This window comes from Scyliorhinus torazame, chromosome 9, assembly GCF_047496885.1.
Source record: "Scyliorhinus torazame isolate Kashiwa2021f chromosome 9, sScyTor2.1, whole genome shotgun sequence".
NCBI classification, from domain to species: Eukaryota; Metazoa; Chordata; class Chondrichthyes; order Carcharhiniformes; family Scyliorhinidae; genus Scyliorhinus; species Scyliorhinus torazame.
The window spans coordinates 214,916,417-214,936,400 of NC_092715.1; the positions used below are offsets into that span (position 1 = coordinate 214,916,417).

The 19,984-nt window shown below is 47.0% G+C and overlaps 1 protein-coding gene across 6 annotated transcripts in view; it reads right to left on the reverse strand.

The window, feature by feature from the left end:
- ythdc1 (YTH N6-methyladenosine RNA binding protein C1) overlaps window positions 1-19,984 on the reverse strand; it is a 64,994-nt gene that overhangs the window by 6,638 nt on the left and 38,372 nt on the right. For all 6 annotated transcript variants that reach the window (XM_072517081.1, XM_072517080.1, XM_072517079.1 and 3 more), the window contains 4 exons: window positions 18,215-18,332; window positions 4,342-4,426; window positions 4,088-4,254; window positions 1,048-1,130 (listed from right to left, as the gene is read on the reverse strand). In XM_072517081.1, coding sequence (XP_072373182.1) covers window positions 1,048-1,130; window positions 4,088-4,254; window positions 4,342-4,426; window positions 18,215-18,332 — 453 coding nt within the window. The remainder of the gene's footprint in view (window positions 1-1,047; window positions 1,131-4,087; window positions 4,255-4,341; window positions 4,427-18,214; window positions 18,333-19,984) is intronic.

A 19,984-nucleotide genomic window follows, 5' to 3' on the forward strand; every position in this document is an offset into this window, starting at 1 on the left:
CTGATAATTAACTCAAACTAAAAATCTTTACATGTATTAGCCCTTTCTCTGCACTTCCAGCGTCATTTTTAACCTATCCACCATTGGCAGCCGACGGCCTAAACTGTAGAATTCCCTCCATAAACATCCCACCTCCTCCCCTTTAAATCGCTCTTATAAATGTACATTGACCAAGCTTTTGGTGAGTTGTCCTAAAATCATGTGGCTCAGTAACAAATTCAATATAATATTCCCATGAAGCCCCTTTGGATGATAAACTGCAGTAAGAGCATAATGTAACTGCATAAATATATAAATGCAAGTTGGTATTGAAAAGCACCAACTATTATCAGTCTAATGTTCTTGACAATGGGTCTGCTACCCAATGGTAATAAATTCAAATCTCACCACAAAGAGGCAAAATCCCAACTGGTTCAACTAAGTCACTGGAGGGAGAGCTTGACTGCAGTGCCATACAATGTACTTGATTTCTCATGTCCTCTGGACAGTGCTGTTCACTTAACTATTTAAACACAAAAAACCTAACAGTAATATGTAATTCAAATCAAGAATAATAGCCAGACTGTGGAATTCAACTGGTTGCACCTAGACTATCGAAAAGGATTTAACTTTATCTAACTGTCTCTTGTCAACAGCTTCAGGTATTTATTTCCCTTTTCATTACTCACCTTTATATTGGTCAAATATACTCAGTACCATTTAAAGCTTCCAATGTTAACCAGCAAATATATGTACCTTATAGTTAGTCACAGCACTCACCATACATATGAAATGGACACAAGAAACTTGTACAGTGTGTGACATACTTGCACTTACCTGAAGTTTCTATGATGCATGATTAGTATTTTGATTAGGAAACATGTAGCATGATTTGAATGGATAACTTGAGCAAGTGTACACAGACTCACAAGTACAATTGCACAGCTCAATGTACCTCACATTAAGGTATACTTGCAGATCAAATAACTGTAGTTATGAGTGAGGGTAAACTTCATTCAAATGCCACATTTCTAACTCAAAAGCTTCAATATGCTACAAGATAATGACCTGGTCTTTGTGAGAATTCTGGTGGGTAGTCAATCCTTGGTCTCTTTCTGGTGTTATATGAGTCAAATTCCTCTGCTCGACGCCTACGTAAATTAGGTAAACAGAATCATTATAAAACAACTTGATGAACACAATTGAAAAGGCTGACAAATGTAAGATAGCAATCAAGAAATGCAAACATAGAATGGGATTTGTTTTTCCTGCGTTTCATTAATCAGTATTATTGTACCAATGAAACAATTTAATTTGATCAGCTGGATTTTTGTGCTGATATGTCTCGCTAACAGTGCATTAAACCCAGTTTAAAAAAAACACTGCCATGCTCATTTTAAAACAGTGCAGGATAGTTGGTTAAAATTAAATCTTAAGATTTCCAAAAAAATTAAAGAAAATTACAACCAAACATTTGAACACACACAGGTGACCGACTGCATTTCATGATGGCCCAGTTTTATGTATATTATGGCAACAGAAAGCTTACTTTAAAAAAGCAACATTTTTCATAAAGTTGCAATGCAAAATACAAGTTACCACATGAACACGAAGAAGAGATGTATGTTTTGTTCATTCTTAATGATAATAAACATTCTGGCTGATAATAAACATTTCAAATATTTTATACGTATAGATTAAAATACAGCTGTCCAAATATAATTTTATCCCCACAAAGCGGAAGATGCTATTGAGACCCAGTTTCAAATTACAACACAACCTTTTTTTAAAACTCGAAACCAAACTTAATTTTGCCGATTCTCTTTCTGCTAACAGGACATGTGCAGTCAGTTTTAAAATTAGTATTTTGTATTATAAGATATGACAAATGAACAAATAATGGTGAAAAACCATGAAAGTCAAATTTTATCATTCACACAATGGGATTCATTCAAGTGTGCTCTTTAAAGTCACATTCGATTCCTACTGTCTCCATGGGGATAAAACATTAAAAACACAAAAATCTTAAACAAAATGCCCTGGAAGCCTTAATAGCCTAAAAGTCAACAGGAAGAGCGATGTCAATTATGTTCATACTAAATGACTTTTCTCCAGCTTTCTGTTGCATATGTTTTTATATATTAAACAAAAAATAAAGCATAAAAAAAGCTTTCACGGTGAGAAAAATTCATTAATTCTACATCTATTTTCGCTTTTGAATGGAGTTACAAGATGTTACAATCTCGATATCAACTAGACTTCCAAATTACCAATATTTACATTAAAGCTTCAAAATAATCAAGTAAAACTACCAGATTTGACATGGGAATGCCTATTAATTATGTGAATGGATTAAACATTTGAGAACGTGCATGCAATTGCAATAAGGAAGGAGTTGATTAAACCAATTAAGATCGGTTACCCAGCTTTGAATAAGCAGAAATTAGAGGGAGATATTTTGGAAGATAAAAAGATTCATAATATTAACAAATCAAGAGAATGCAACACCCCAATAACTCAAGAGTGATGAAGAAAAAGTGGATTTTTCTCACCCTATCATTCAAAACAAAACAAGGGCAACAATAGCAAGTTCATATAAAAATGCTGGTTAAAGGAGGAACATACCGCTTCTTGTAGTTGATTTTTGACCACGCAACGAAGGTTTTAATTTGACAGTAAAGTTCATAAAGCAGTCCCAACTAATGACTTATGATGTGAGCCACAAACATAAAAGGAGGGCCTGGCAGGCTGAGTAGAGGTGCTGTGGTAGCAATGCTATTGCAGTCCAGTGCAAAAAAAAGAATAAATTCCATTCACAAAGACCTTTAAAACAGCACAGTGAACCCCTTGGCTCATAACTTCAAAAGACAGCTGGCCGCACAGTCCATAATAGCCACAAAGAGAGGGGCACTGCCAGGTTTCCTCCTACCTAATCGACAGTCCACTACATCAATGAAATGGGCCATTGTTGAATTATTTTCTACCTACCACAGGTGCGTTTCATAAAAGAAAACATTTGTCAAAGGCTGCATCCCAGCAAACTACATCAATCCATAGTCCTTTGACAGAGTGGAGGGTATTGAAAGACTTAAATCTGTCGTTTGATAGATGGCTACAGGCAAAAGCACTAAGCAGAGTGGTTACATCAGTTCTTTGAAATTCTCCGCTTTTTTCACCGTGTTAACACCCCTTTTCTCCCCCCAGGATTAGGAGGGAAACTGTATACTGTTCATAAGCAGTGCTCAGTGAGGTGGCTTCAAACTGTAAAAGTCCAGAGGCACTGTGGACATCTAGGAAGATCGCACACGGACTCAGCAACATCCACACTCTGGTTTGTTGCCAGGTCTCCAAGGACCATCGATTTTCCCTTTTTTTTTTTAAAAACCTAATCACGTGGATGCTTTCAGAGCTCAGCAGCTTGATGGAAATGTATTCACTGTGACTAATACTTTTTAAGGAATACTTTCAATAGGTGTATGCATCACGGTGACCAGGGTGTAGCACCAAGTGAAAGAGTCCCATATTTAATGCTCTTCTTGACCAAGATAAAATAACTTAACCTAAAATGAGATGTCATCTTCTGCAAAATTAATAGATACTGATCCTTTTACAGTCCCAGAGCACATTATTATCCACAGGAATACACCTGAAAGAAAAGGCTTTCACAAGATTATAAATGCATGTTTACCATTAAAGATAAAGTTTACACTTCACCTACCACACCAAAATTTCATTAGTTCTACACAATGCCTCAAAGCTCCCTCTATCCCAGTATATGTACAGGATGTACCACTCTGTACGCATATATTGGAAACAGTAATATGATCACCCCATTTCTTTATTACAGTTCATTCTGGACAATTATGCTTTAACCACGTATGTCTCCACTCTTTCACTCTTGAAGACGAATAGCCACTGCGAAAGCACCCACAGCTGTCAAGGGTAGACTGTGCAATCCTCACTGAAGCCACAGACTAGTCCATGCAGCTTGGCATGAGGATTTTAAAGTGATCTTCTGTATCGCTGGTACCATGAATGGTGACTCTTAGTGCTCCATCATGTTATTCCAATACAAGTGCCTACTATCAGTCCAAAGAACGTTTCTAACCTTCCCACTTCCCGGACAGGATCACGCCGAGAAGGTCGACCTCTTGATCGTGGCTGAGAATGCACTCTTCTCTTGTGCCGCATTTTATGAATGAACTGATACAAGTCAATGCTTTCATCCGGTGGAAACAGAAGACAAAGCTGCGTGCCACATTCAGGTTCAATTTCCTAGAAAAAAGACCCAACAAATGAGTTTTTAAAAAACCACAAACAGTTTGAAGTCTGCAAGAAGTCTGAATAGTTAGATTTGTATACCTGCCCATCCCGTCCAATCTTAACTGGTTTGTTTTCATTCCATAGGTTTGCAAGATGCCCAGTTTTTGTGAATGGCAACTCACGCCTGGAAAATAATATTTTTTTCATAAGCAAGCATAATGGTCAAATATTTTATCCACGCAAGCTGCTAATTTACAGATCTCATTCATACAGCTCAATTTGTAATTGCATTTTTTCCCGATAAAATATTTAATTCTTCTTAGGTTTCCTCACTCATTAAGTCAGGTAACTTACTAGTTTTATGCCAATTCAAGCACTCACTTTGCCACAAGGACGCAAGGAGCAATTTAGTGTGAAGAGGGATATCAAACATGATTGAACCTATGCTCAAGAGGTGGCAAACTGATCCTGTTCAACGGTCAGGAAGTTCTCTCGGCATTCCGGTCAATGCAAGAAGGGAAAAACAGCAATATATATGGGCCATAAATAGTGCTGAAATAACTGATTATTATCTTTCTGTTACCCCTGAACTTGACTATTCCAATAGTCTTCTAGCTGGTCTCCAACTTTCCAACCTGTATAATTTCTACTCTACAGTTGGCTGTGGTGTTTTCCAGCTGCCTTGGCCTGAAGTTCTGGAATTCCCTCTGTGAACCTCCCCATCTCTCTACCCCCTTCTCCTTTAAGGTGCTCTTTAAAACCTACCTCTGACCAAGTTTTTTGGTCATGTGCTTTGGTATCTCCCAAGTGGTTCAATGTCAATGTTTATTAGTAATGCTCTTGCTAAGAATCTTGAGATGTTATGCTATGTTAAAGGAATGCAATTTGCTGTTGATTAAATTAAGTAGATAAATTAGATAATTAACAAGCAACAACTGCAAGATGCCAGTTAGCAAAGTCCAGTAAGGGCAGAAGAGCAGAGAAGTAGACAATGTTGTAATGGTATTGGGCACTAGTCAAACCATATCTTGTGTTGTGTCCACTTCCGGTCATCAAGACAAAAAACAGAGAGACATGCAAACTCTTGAGGAAGAGCCGTAATGTTGATCCCAAGTCTTGCATGCATCTCCAACCCATCATCCTACCACTGACAACAATACCTTCAGCCATCTACACCGTCCTCTTGAGGTCCTTTCCTAAATAACCCTACTTGATGATCAAGTTTCTGGCCACTTATGGGGCCTTTTTCTTTTTTTGAAGATTACGACCAGAACTTTCCAGTCGCTCAGGCCAGCAGGATCTTCAAGTCCCACTTGACAGAGCACCTCCGCCACGGGTTTCCCGGCATAGAGGGGTGCATTCAATGGGAAACTTTGTTGACAACAGCAGGACCAGAAGATCCCACCGCCAACCAATGGCGAGACAACTCTGCAAAACACAGGGCAGGTTGTGCTGAAAACCACACCCAGCGAAATCTTTGAAGCACTGTTGGCATTTTTCCTTTTTTTACATTGTGCCTTTTTTAAAACTTATCACTGTTGTCGTCAGAGGCCTTACTCATGAGGAAAGCCTCAAGACTTTTCATTCACATAATGAAACTGAGAATACAATAGGAGACGATCACATAGCCTGTCAAGCATGTTCCGTGCCAGTCAATATGATCGTGGCTGGTCTAATAATAATCTTTATTGACACAAGTAGGCTTACATTAACACTGCAATGAAGTTACTGTGAAAAGCCCCTAGTCGCCACATTCCGGCGCCTGTTCGGGTACAGAGGGAGAATTCAGAATATCCAAATTACCTAACAGCACGTCTTTCAGGACTAGAGGGGGGAAACCGGAGCACCCAGATGAAACCCACACAGACATGGGGAGAACATGGAGACTCCGCACAAACAGTGAACCAGCTGGGAATCGAACCTGGGACCCTGGCACTGTGAAGCCACAGTGCTAACCACTGTGCTATCGTGCTGCCCCAGACTAGGGTTTCAACTCACTTTCCTGCCCACTTCTCATATTTCTCTATTCCAAAACCAACATTCTGTCTGTTAGTCTTTTAGATGGCTTTTTGGAGAACTTAAGATAGTAAGATAGTGGCTTCTGGTGACAGTGATGTGCTGAGCTGAGCTGAGGCACATCAGATGGCTCGCCTCCAGAGCATAGCCAAATAGGCACTTTTAGGCGAAAATCGGTTGCATCTGATCCTCAATTAAGAAATGATGTGGAGGGCTTCCGGGTGCGGCGATGACCAGCTAGGTCGCACGTTTCGGCAGCTCCCGGTGGAACGGACTTTTGGGCTCTTAATAAGAGCCCCAACGGCAATTTTAACGGCTAAAAGTACTGTGCGGTAAACCAGAAGGGAATCCCCCCTGGATACGGATAGAAAAAGGAGAGGAAAGTGGCCGGATTGCGGTGGATCCTTTAGAGCAGCGGCAAGGAAGGCAAGCAAAAACCAAGATGGCGTCGGAAGGTGGCAGTTTAATATGGGGCCCTGAACAACACGAGTTTTTGAAACGCTGCGTGGAAGAGCTTAAAAAGGAGATGAAGAAGGAGCTGTTGGCCCCAATATTACAGGCGATTGAAGGGCTAAAAGATGAGCAAAAGACCCAGGAGCGGGAGCTTCGGGTCGTGAAGGCAAAGGCTGCCGAGAACGAGGACGATATACAGGGCCTGGTGGTGAAGACGGAGATGCACAAGGCACACCATAAACGATGTGTGGAAAGGCTGGAGGTGCTGGAGAATAATGCGAGGAGGAAGAATTTAAGGATTCTTGGTCTTCCTGAAGGTGCAGAAGGGGCGGACGTCGGGGCATATGTGAGTACAATGCTGCACTCGTTAATGGGAGCGGAGGCCCCGACGGGTCCGTTGGAGGTGGAGGGAGCATACCGAGTGATGGCGCGAGGACCGAGAGCAGGAGAAATTCCCAGAGCCATAGTGGTGAGATTCCTCCGTTTCAAGGGCAGAGAGATGGTCCTCAGATGGGCAAAGAAAACTCGGAGCAGTAGGTGGGAGAACGCGGTGATCCGCGTATATCAAGACTGGAGTGCGGAGGTGGTGAGAAGGAGGGCGAGCTTTAATCGGGCCAAGGCGGTGCTTCATAAAAAGATTAAATTTGGAATGCTGCAGCCGGCAAGACTGTGGGCCACATATCAAGGGAAGCACCACTACTTTGAAACGGCGGATGAGGCGTGGACATTTATTGTTGAAGAGAAATTGGAATAAGCGGGTTATTAAAAAAGAACGTTTGAGACAAAGTGGTGGGGCGAATATGGGGGGCGAATATGGGGGGAAAAAGGGGGGAAAGAGATGATTTTTATGTTGTTAATCCTGCGACCCGGTAACTTTTCTCTCTTCCACAGGTTGTGGGAGAGGGAGGAAGGGAGGTGGAGGAGCTGGGGGCGTTGGCCATGGGGGGCGGGGCCAAAAGGGAAGCGCGGGCTTTGTTCCCGCGCTATGATAATTATGGCGGGAATAGGGAAGCAGGAAGGAGGGGGCGTCGCACGGTGCGAGCAGAGGTCACGGGGGGAAGCCGAGGTCGGCCAGAGTTTGCTGACTTCTGGGAGCAACATGGGGGGTGTAACTACGCTAGTGGGGGATCTAGCGGGGGGGGGGGGGATTTACTGGGTTGCTGCTGCTGGGGAGAAGGGGGAGCTGGTATGGGGTGGGGTGGGCAGGGCAGGAGGGCACCGCCTGGGGGGGGACACAGCTGCGTGGGAACCGGGTGAGGAGCTGGATAAAAGGGGATGGCTAATCGACAAGGGGGGGGGGGTAAAGAGCCCCCCAACCCGGCTGATCACGTGGAATGTGAGAGGGCTGAACGGGCCGATAAAGAGAGCACGGGTACTCGCACACCTTAAGAAACTTAAGGCAGATGTGGTTATGTTACAGGAGACGCATTTGAAACTGATAGACCAGGTTAGACTACGCAAAGGATGGGTGGGGCAGGTGTTTCATTCGGGGCTAGATGTGAAAAACAGGGGGGTGGCTATACTAGTGGGGAAGCGGGTAATGTTTGAGGCAAAGACCATAGTGTCGGATAGTGGGGGCAGTTACGTGATGGTGAGTGGCAAATTACAGGGGGAGGCGGTGGTCTTAGTGAATGTATATGCCCCGAACTGGGATGATGCCAACTTTATGAGGCGCATGTTAGGAAGTATCCCGGACCTAGAAGTGGGGAAGTTGGTAATGGGTGGAGATTTTAATACGGTGCTGGACCCAGGGCTGGACAGATCGAGGTCCAGGACTGGAAGGAGGCCGGCAACAGCCAAGGTGCTTAAAGACTTTATGGAGGAGATGGGAGGAGTAGACCCATGGAGATTTAGCAGACCTAGGAGTAAGGAGTTTTCGTTTTTCTCCTATGTCCACAAAGTTTATTCGCGAATAGACTTTTTTGTTTTGGGAAGGGCGTTGATCCCGAAGGTGAGGGGGACGGAGTATACGGCTATAGCCATTTCGGATCACGCTCCACACTGGGTGGACTTGGAGATAGGGGAGGAAAAAGAACGGCATCCACCCTGGAGAATGGACATGGGGCTAATGGCGGATGAGGGGGTGTGTCTAAGGGTGAGGGGGTGTATTGAAAAGTACTTGGAACTCAATGATAATGGGGAGGTCCAGGTGGGAGTGGTCTGGGAGGCGCTGAAGGCAGTGGTTAGAGGGGAGCTGATATCAATCAGGGCACATAAAGGAAAGCAGGAGAGTAGGGAACGGGAGCGGTTGCTGCAAGAGCTTCTGAGGGTGGACAGGCAATATGCGGAGGCACCGGAGGAGGGACTGTACAGGGAAAGGCAAAGGCTACACGTAGAATTTGATTTGCTGACAACGGGTACTGCAGAGGCACAGTGGAGGAAGGCACAGGGTGTACAGTACGAATATGGGGAGAAGGCGAGCAGGTTGCTGGCCCAATTGAGGAAAAGGGGAGCAGCGAGGGAAATAGGGGGGGTGAGGGATGAGGAGGGAGAGATGGAGCGGGGAGAGGAGAGAGTGAATGGAGTGTTCAAGGCATTCTATGAAAGATTATATGAAGCTCAGCCCCCGGACGGGAAGGAGAGAATGATGTGTTTTCTGGACCAGCTGGAATTTCCTAAGGTGGAGGAGCAGGAGAGGGTGGGACTGGGAGCACAGATCGAAATGGAGGAAGTAGTGAAAGGAATTAGGAGCATGCAGGTGGGGAAGGCCCCGGGACCGGATGGATTCCCAGTTGGATTTTACAGGAAATATGTGGACTTGCTCGCCCCGCTACTGGTGAGAACCTTTAATGAGGCGAGGGAAAGGGGACAGCTGCCCCCGACTATGTCAGAAGCAACGATATCGCTTCTCCTAAAGAAGGAAAAAGACCCGCTGCAATGCGGGTCCTATAGGCCTATTTCCCTCCTGAACGTAGACGCTAAGATTCTGGCCAAGGTAATGGCAATGAGGATAGAGGATTGTGTCCCGGGGGTGGTCCATGAGGACCAAACTGGGTTTGTGAAGGGGAGACAGCTGAATACGAATATACGGAGGCTGCTAGGGGTAATGATGATGCCCCCACCAGAGGGGGAAGCGGAGATAGTGGTGGCGATGGATGCCGAGAAAGCATTTGATAGAGTGGAGTGGGATTATTTGTGGGAGGTGTTGAGGAGATTTGGCTTTGGAGATGAGTATATTAGATGGGTACAGCTGCTGTATAGGGCCCCGATGGCGAGCGTGGTCACAAATGGACGGGGGTCTGCGTATTTTCGGCTCCATAGAGGGACAAGGCAAGGATGTCCTCTGTCCCCATTATTGTTTGCACTGGCGATTGAGCCCCTGGCAATAGCATTGAGGGGTTCCAGGAAGTGGAGGGGAGTACTCAGGGGAGGAGAAGAACACCGGGTATCTCTGTATGCGGACGATTTGTTGTTGTATGTGGCGGACCCGGCGGAGGGGATGCCTGAGATAATGCAGATACTTGGGGAGTTTGGAGAATTTTCAGGATATAAACTGAACATGGGGAAAAGTGAGTTGTTTGTGGTGCATCCAGGGGAGCAGAGCAGAGAAATAGAGGACTTACCGCTGAGGAAGGTAACAAGGGACTTGTGCAGGCGGTTAAAATGGTGGTCCTCCCGAGATTCCTCTTTGTGTTTCAGTGCCTCCCGGTGGTGATCACGAAGGCTTTTTTCAAAAGGATTGAGAAGAGTATCATGAGTTTTGTGTGGGCCGGGAAGACCCCGAGAGTGAGGAAGGGATTTTTGCAGCGTAGTAGGGATAGGGGGGGCTGGCACTACCGAACCTAAGTGAGTACTACTGGGCCGCCAATATCTCAATGGTATGTAAGTGGATGGGAGAAGAGGAGGGAGCAGCGTGGAAGAGATTGGAGAGGGCGTCCTGCAGGGGGACTAGCCTACAAGCTATGGTGACGGCGCCGTTGCCGTTCTCACCGAAGAAATACACCACAAGCCCGGTGGTGGTGGCTACTCTGAAAATGTGGAGGCAGTGGAGACGTCATAGGGGAAAGACGGGAGCCTCGGTGTGGTCCCTGATAAGAAATAACCATAGGTTTGCTCCGGGGAGAATGGATGGGAGATTTGGAACATGGCAAAGAGCAGGAGTAACACAATTGAGAGATCTGTTTGTAGATGGGACGTTTGCAAGTCTGGGAGCGCTGGCCGAAAAATATGGGTTGCCCCAAGGGAATGCATTCCGGTATATGCAACTGAGGGCTTTTGCGAGGCAACAGGTGAGGGAATTCCCGCAGCTCCCGACGCAGGAGGTGCAGGACAGAGTGATCTCAAAGACATGGGTGGGGGACGGTAAGGTATCAGACATATATAGGGAAATGAGGGACGAGGGAGAGATTATGGTAGATGAGCTGAAAGGGAAATGGGAAGAAGAGCTGGGGGAGGAGATTGAGGAGGGGCTGTGGGCTGATGCCCTAAGTAGGGTAAACTCATCGTCCTCGTGTGCCAGGCTAGGCCTGATACAATTTAAGGTGTTACACAGGGCGCATATGGCTGGAGCACGGCTTAGTAAATTTTTGAGTAGAGCATAGGTGTGCGAGATGCTCGAGAAGCCCAGCGAATCACACCCACATGTTCTGGTCATGTCCGGCACTACAGGGGTTTTGAGTGGGGGTGACAAAGGTGCTTTCGAAGGTGGTGGGGGTCCAGGTCGAACCAAGCTGGGGGTTGGCTGTATTCGGGGTTGCAGAAGAGCCGGGAGTGCAGGAGGCGAAAGAGGCTGATGTTTTGGCCTTTGCGTCCCTAGTAGCCCGGCGCAGGATATTGTTAATGTGGAAGGAAGCCAAGCCCCCGGGTGTGGAGACCTGGATAAATGACATGGCAGGGTTTATAAAGCTGGAACGGATTAAGTTCGTCCTAAGGGGATCAGCTCAAGGGTTCACCAGGCGGTGGCAACCGTTCGTCGAATACCTCACAGAAAGATAGAGGGAATGGAAAAGAAGAAGACAGCAGCAGCAACCCGGGGTGTGGGGGGGGGGGGGGGGGGGAAGAGAACCAGAAGGACTCTCAGGGATGTTAGTGTATAAGTATAATATGTATAGGTTGTTGTTATAGGTAATTGTATACTGGACTGCTGAATTGTATTTTTGGAGAGTATTTATTTGGGACAAGGCAGTTGCCATTTAGTTTTGTTTTTTAATTTTGATGTTGTTTATATATTATTTATTTCTTCTTTAAAAAAACTGGCCATTGTTATTTATATTGTTATATTACTGTGTAAAAGATACACAATGTACTGTTATGGTTGGCCAAAAATTTTGAATAAAATATATTTTTTAAAAAAGAAATGATGTGGAGATGCTAGCGTTGGACTGGGGTGGGCACAGGAAGAACACTTACAATACCAGGTTAAAATCCATCAGGTTTGTTTCCAATCACTAGCTTTCGGAGCGCAGTTCTCTCCTCAGCTCCTTCACCCGAGGAAGGAGCTGCGCTCCAAATGCTAGTGACATCAATTAAGAAAGGAAAGGAACAGAACCAGCATGCCGATAAGTGGGAACTCGAGAGGACAAAGAGACGGCAAGAGCGGAGGAAAAGGCCACAAACAGGTGGGCGAGTCGACGGACCCACGAGGCGGGATGGCCCCAACCACCCAGAGAGAGGAAAATTGGTGACCCTAGCATCAGCCCCCCACCCCCGGAGATGGATGGAAGACATTCCTCATAAAGCGCAATAAAGGTGGAAATCCAGGTAGCGGCCAAGGTGGCAGTAACGGAGGCGTTGGTCGCCATGCAAACAGTGACCGATGGACTGGGGAATAAGATGGAGGCGCAGGGGAAACCGGTCCTCGAGCTGGAGAAGGCGTTGACGGACCACAGTGATAGGATGGTCACTCTGGAGGCCAAAATTAATAGGTTGGTGGCGACCCAGGGGAATGTTGAGGACCAGGAATATAGGTCCTGACGCCATAACATTCGGATTGTGGGCCAGCCAGAGGGGATCGAGGGCAGGGACCCTACAGGCTATGTGGCTCAAATGTTGGGCAACCTAGTCAGGAGACAGCTTCACCAACCGCCCCTGGAGATTGACAGAGCGCACAGAGTGCTCCGGCCGAAGCCCAAGGCAGGGGAACAACCATGGGCGATCAACCATGGGCGATAATCGTGAAACTGCATCACTGCAGGGCTGTTTAGCACAGGGCTAAATCGCTGGCTTTTAAAGCAGACCAAGGCAGGCCAGCAGCACGGTTCGATTCCCGTAACAGCCTCCCCGAACAGGCGCCGGAATGTGGCGACTAGAGGCTTTTCACAGTAACTTCATTTGAAGTCTACTTGTGACAATAAGCGATTTTCATTTCATTTAATCAGAATCGTGAGACGATCCTGAGGTGGGCGAGACAGACAAAGGCAAGGAGTTGGGAAGCACATAGAATCCGGGTCTATCAAGAAATTGGGGCAGACTTGGCATAACACAGCGCCAAATTCAACCAGGCGGAATCGGCCCTGTACAGGAATGGAGTAAAAAAATTTGGGGGGGGGGGGGGGGTGGGGGGAGATAGTAGGGTGGAGCACAGGGACATAAAGGGGAACACAAAAAGAGAGGGAAGGGTCTCGGATAGGTTTCAGCAGGTAAGGTGTAGGTTGAGGACACAAGATGGCACCGCAAGCAGTCACTTTGGAGGGTCCCTAAACAAAGGGAAACCCTGGGGTGCAGGGGCGCACCACGTGGCAGACGCACAGTTGCCGACCATGTTAGGAGCACCCCGGAAAAAGGTATACCCCATAGTGCAGGGGCCAGGCCTCATGATGTGAATGGTGACCGCTGCCATTTTGGAGTGCCCTCTCGCAAAGGGGAACCCCCGGAGTGCAAGGGCATGTCCACCGGGTAAGTATGGTTGATCCCGCAAAGGGGGGAGGGAGGAGAGAGAAGACACAGAAACACCCTTTATGGCGACAGCGTGGTTACGGACCAGGGGGATGGTACGTCATGGTCAGCGAGGTCCTAGACGGAGCACCGGTATAGTCCTGGTAACGTGTACATGCCCAACTGGGACAACACGGATTTCATAAAGAAGACCATGGCAGAAATCCCCGACATCAACAAACACCAACTTCAGCTGTTTACAGGACCCAGTGACGTACCGATCAAGCCCCAAAACGGGGAAAAAGACGGATGGCTAGGGAATGTTCTTGGATCAGATTGGGGCAGTAGACCCTGGTGATTCCTACACTCCAGTGAGAGGGAATTCTCGTTCTTCTCACCGGTAGACAAAGTGTACAGGTGAATCGACTTCTTTGCAGTGGGGAAATTGGTGCTTCCAGAAATAGTCCAGAGCGAATACTCCGTGATAGTCATCTCCGACCATGCTCCACACTACATGGATGTGAGGTTGGAGATGGGCCCTGCCCAACACGGACCTCTTGGCCGACAAGGTCTTCTGCCAGACAGCATCACAGGCCATAGGCGAGTACATTATTAACAACCAGAACGAGGAAGTTTCACCTTCCACAGGAGAGCATCATGAAGGCGGTGATTAGGGGAGAGATTATAGCCTACAAGGCACGCAGAGACAGGGAAGAGAGGGCGGCTGGGCAACAACTGATCAACTCCATCCTGGAGATCGACAAAATACTCAAGAGGCCCCGACCATAGAGTTTCTGGTGGAGGGGGAAAAACTACAAATGGACTTTTAACCTGCTATTCATCAGGAACGCAGTCCACCAACTTCACTAGTCATGGGGGATCTTTTATGAACACGGAGAGAAGGTTAGCCGCCTATCGGTCAACAGCTGAGAGAGCAGACAGACATGAGGGAGATAGCACAGGTGAAAGACAGGTGTAGCAGACTGGCAGCTGAACCGAAAAAGGTCAACCACAGCATTTGAGGCCTTCGATCGGGGGCTGTACACCTCCGCGCCCCCGACAGGGACTCGGATGAAATGGTTCCTCAATGGACTGGACATGCCAGTCATGAAGGACGACAGATAGAGGGAGCAGGAAGCACCTATAGGACTGGGAGAGGTCATCATAGATCATAGAATTTACAGTGAAGGAGGCCATTCGGCCCATCGAGTCTGCACCGGCTCTTGGAAAGAGCACCCTACCCAAGGTCAACACCGCCACCCTATCCCCATAACCCAGTAACCCCACCCAACACTAAGGGCAATTTTGGACACTAAGGGCAATTTATTATGGCCAATCCACCTAACCTGCACATCTTTGGACTGTGGGAGGAAACCGGAGCACCCGGAGGAAACCCACGCACACACCTCATGGCGAGCATCAACTCCATGCAGGCTAGGAAGGCGCCGGAATCCGATGGGTTCCCGTCAGACTTCTTCAAAATATTTGCGCCAACCCTGGCCCCGTAGCTACGGAAAATGTTTGCAGATTCACTAGCGAGGGGCACCCTGCCGCCAACGCCAACACAGGCCACAATATCGCTGATACCCAAGAAAGACAAAGACCCGACAGAATGTGGATCGTACAGATCCATTTCACTGCTCAACGTAGACGTGAAAATACTCGTGCAAATCCTGGCTAAGAGACGAGAACTGCGTACCATAAGTGATCGCAACGGACTAGACGGGCTTTGTCAAGGGTAGACAGCAAACTGTAAACATCAGACGGCTGCTCAATGTGATAATGATCCCATCCGGGGAGAGAACACCAGAGGTGATCGTCACCCTGGATGCAGAAACAGCCTTCAACAGGGTCGAATGCGACTTCCGGTGGCGGCCATGGAGTAGGTCACGCATTCGGCAGCTCCTGTCTGGAACAGACTCTCGGACCTTTTTTCAGGAGTTTTCACGGACTTTTTGGGGCAGATTGGTGAAGCGAACACTGCCAAAAGGATTCCCCCTCTGTTGTATGGATAGCTGGACCAGGAGTGGCCGGGTCAAGCGTTTAAGTCCCGACAGAAGCGTGCAGAGCGGACGCCAAGGCACGGCATGGCGGCCGATATAGACCAGGGTGCATGGGCGCAGTGGTCACAGGAGCAACAGGAGTTCCTTAGGGGATGCTTTGCTGATCTTAAAAAGGACATGCTGGCCCCGATGAAGGCATCAATAGACCAAATGATCGCAACTCAGGCGACACAAGGGAAAGCGATTAAGGAGATGGAGAAAAAGCTATCCGACCGTGAGGACGAGTTGGTCGTATTGGTCCTTAAGGTGGAGGTACAGGATGACCTCCACAAGAAGTGGCAGGAGAGGCTGGAGGACCTAGAAAACAGGTCCAGGAGACAGAACTGGAGAATTGTGGGCCTCCCCGAAGGTGTGGAGGGGTCGGATGCGGGAGCATTTGTGTCCAAGATGCTGGAGACGCTGATAGGGACGAGGGTATTCCCTCGACCCCTGGAGCTGGACGGGGCACACAGAGCCCTCCCAAGGAAGCCCAAGGCGAATGAACCGTCGAGGGCCATGGTGGTGAGATTTCATCGCTTCTCGGACAAGGAACTTGTCTCGAGGTGGGCAGAAAAAGAACGGAGCAGCAGGTGGGAGAACAGCGTGATACGCATCTACCAGTACCTGGGTGCGGAGCTGGCCAAGAGGCTGGCTGGATTCAACCGGGTGAAGGCAACCCTCTTCAGCAAGGGGGTGAAATTTGGGATGCTATACCCAGCGAGGCGATGGGTCACGTACAAGGAACGGCATCACTATTTTGAGACACCGGACGAGGCATGGTCATTCGGCAAACAAGAAAAGCTGGACGCGAATTAAAGGACAGTTAAGCTTTGGTGGAATGCGGCGGTGGGGCTGTGTAACACGGTACCGTTTCTAATACAAGATTGTATACAATGTTGGGTGCGTGTAAGGGTTGTGGTGGTGGCTGGAGGGTGCAGTGTTTTCGGCAAAGTTGAGATACGGAGGGGGGAGGGGGCCCTGTACTTAGTGCGTTTTTCGGGAAGTTGGAGCCTTGGTTCAACAAGTGTCTCCTCACGGTGCAATGTCAGTGACTTTTGTTTATATTTTGTTTCGTATTACTATTTACTCACTGGGGCTGGAGAGGTAGTTTAAATGGTTTATTTATGTGGGGAAAGGGGTCCGGACAATGAGGCGACAGTCTGATCGGCGGCAGGGGCGGAAACTGCTGGGGTCAGCAGACTCCCGGGAGCACTGTGGGGGGTGAGCAAGTGCTCAGCTGGCGCTTGGCAGGGGGTTTTGGGTCGTGGGGCTGTTGGGGGGGGGGAGAATGCTGCTTTGCTGACAGAGGTGGTATCAATTTTGGGGTACCAATTGAGGGTCGGGGGCGGTGGCTCTCTATGGGGGGAGCGAAGGGTACGGGCTTGAGGTTGGCCAAAAAAGGGCAATGGCTAGTCGGCAGGGGGGAAGGGTTAGCCCCCCGTCCAGGCTGATCATGTGGAAGGTGAGGCGTTTGAATGGGCTGGTCAAACGAGCGCGCGCGTTCGCGCATCTAAAGGGGTTAACAGTAGACGTAGCAATGCTTCAGGAGACACATTTAAAGCTTGCAGCTCATAAGAGATTGAGAAAGGGATAAAGGGATGGGTAGGCCAGGTGTTCCATTCAGGGCTGGATTCGAAGACCAGGGGGGTAGCAATTCTGATCAGTAAGGGTGTGGCATTCGAGGCTGGGAGAATTATGGCAGATAAGGGGGGGCAGGTATATAATGGTGAGTGGAAAGTGGGAGGGGGTCCGGGTGGTATTTGTGTACGTCTACGCTCCGAATTGGGACGATGTGGAATTTATGAGACAATTTAAGGTGGGCCACTGGGCACACATGACGGCAGCGAGAATGAGCATGTTTTTTGGGATAGCAGACAGTTGTAGGAGGTGCAAGGGCAGCCCTGCAAACCAAGTCCACATGGTTTGGGCATGCCCGGAGCTTAGAGTTCTGGTAAGGATTCGCAAGGGCAATGTCCAAGGTGCTTAACACACGGGCAGTGCAGAGTCCAGAGATAGCGATCTTTGGAGTGTCAGAAGACCCGGGAGTTCAGGCGATTTTTGGGGTATCGCAGGATCCGGGAATCCAGGAGAAAGAGGCGGACGTTCTGGCCTTTGCTTCCCTGGTAGCCCGGAGGTGCATATTACTAGCATGGAGGGACTCAAAGCCCCCAAAATCGGAGACCTGGCTTTCGGACATGGCTGGCTTCCTCTGCCTGGAGGAAATTAAGTTTGCCATGAGAGGATCTCTGTTAGGGTTCGCCCGGAGGTGGCAACCATTCGTTGACTTCCTCGCAGAGAATAAATTGTCAGCAGAAGGGCAGGGGGGGGGGGGGGGGGGGGGGGGTGTTAGGTTAGCATAGTTTAGGGGGGTAAGCAATGGTAGGTAGGACCTGTGGGAGAGGGAGACGGTATTTGCACAATGTTTCTATTTTTCTTATGTACATTGTTGATTTGGTTGCTGTTACAATGCCAAAGAAATACCTCAATAAAATGTTTATTAAAAAAAAACTGATCACAATCCTATGAATATGGTAATTTCCTTTCCTCCATACAAAGCTTATACTCAACATCACCCAGACAGTCCAGATAATAGAAAATTGCTGCTCAAATGTTTCAGAATTTGTTTAGCTTTTAACTGCTGACAGTACCTGCAAATCCAGTCAATTTTGAATACGCCACCTAACATTTTTGCATTCATTCCTGCAGGCAGCACCCAGTGAATTGGAGATCCTCCATGGTGAGACTCTGATGAAAGTCTGGCAAAGCCTGAAACCAAATGAAAAATGTTAGTGACATAAAATTAATAGACCCGGTTCACCAATACATTATACATACATTTATTGCATTTGCAAGTATGAATTTTTGATTCATTATATCAAGGGACAAGCCATTGTCAGAGATAATGGCCCCTTAAATATATGGCCACTTCCATATCCCCAAGTAACATTTACTCAACTATAGCTATACATTGTAACTGAAAGTACAAGTGGTCTGTATTTAACAGAATTAGATTTTTTAGATGAAGGGAAGAGAAATAAAGTGGTGAAAGAATACTGGCTGGCAAGAAAATGTTGTCCAATATGACATCTCATCTTTATTACCAGCATCCTGTTGCTATTCCCAGACAGCACATACAGAAAAAGTTTATATGACTTCTAATTTGACTGTTGTGTTTAGAATGGCAATCCATGGAACGATGGTGCCAAGTGGAGAAGTTATTTTCGGATGTTTCGGCGTCAGGGATAGGAAAATATCGAAAGAGCATTAAAAAACATTCAACTCACATGGATCATGGTTTTACTTCCCAGAGGGTAGTAACTTGTGCATTGCCTGCATTTCTTTATAAACATTATAGAGTAAGACTCTTTGATCTTTTCCCTGCTTTAATTATTGATAAAGGTACAATACCAGGTGGGGGAATAGCAAATAGTCAATTTGAGTCTACTTTCCCACTGGACGCACAAATTTCTCGTTACAACCGGATACATGCAATATATTAGTACAGCTTTCAGTCAGTCACCAATCATCACTTTCATCATTCACTCCAATCTGCTGTCTTTTTCCCCAAAAGGTTCAAAATACCTGGACGGGTACGTAGATTATCTTTCACCCACCCTTCCCACTAGGGTTAAAATTCTATTCAGGATTATATTGATCCTGTATCTCAACTTAAAAATAAATATATATATATATAATAAATGCATCAATAAAATACTCTTATTTAACAAAATTGGCTGGAAGATGGCATTGACGGTGCAATCAGGCAGCACTTACCGGTAATCAACCTGTTCACTGACGCTCAGGTTGAATTCCACCAGGGCTATTCAGCTCCTGCCTCATTATAGTCTTGGTCCGAACATGGACATAAGAGTTGAATTCACGAGATGAGTTGAGAATGACTGCCCTTGACATCAAGCATTTTGACCTAGTGTGGCATCAAGAAGCACTAGCAAAACTGGAGTCAATGGGAATCAAGGGGAGAGCTTTCCATTGTTTGAAGTCATATCTAACACAATAGATGGTTGTGGTTGTTGGGAGGTCCCAGGACACCATTGCATCTCAATGACCTCCCCTCCATTGAAAAATCACCATTGAAAGATCAGAAGTGCGGATTTTCACTGATGATTGCATAATTTTCAACACCATTAGCAATTCCTCAGACACTAAAGCAATCAGTGCCCATATGCAGCAAGACCTGGATAACATTCAGGCTTGGGCTGACACGTGGCAAGTAACATTCACACCACAGAAATGCCAGACAATGACTACCTACAACAAGAGATAATTAACCATTTCCCCGTAACATTCAATGGATCCCCCACTGTCAACATCCCATGGGTTACCATTGACCAGAAACTGAACCGGACTAACCATATAAATATTGTGGCTACAAGAACAGGTCAGAGCCTGGGACGTCT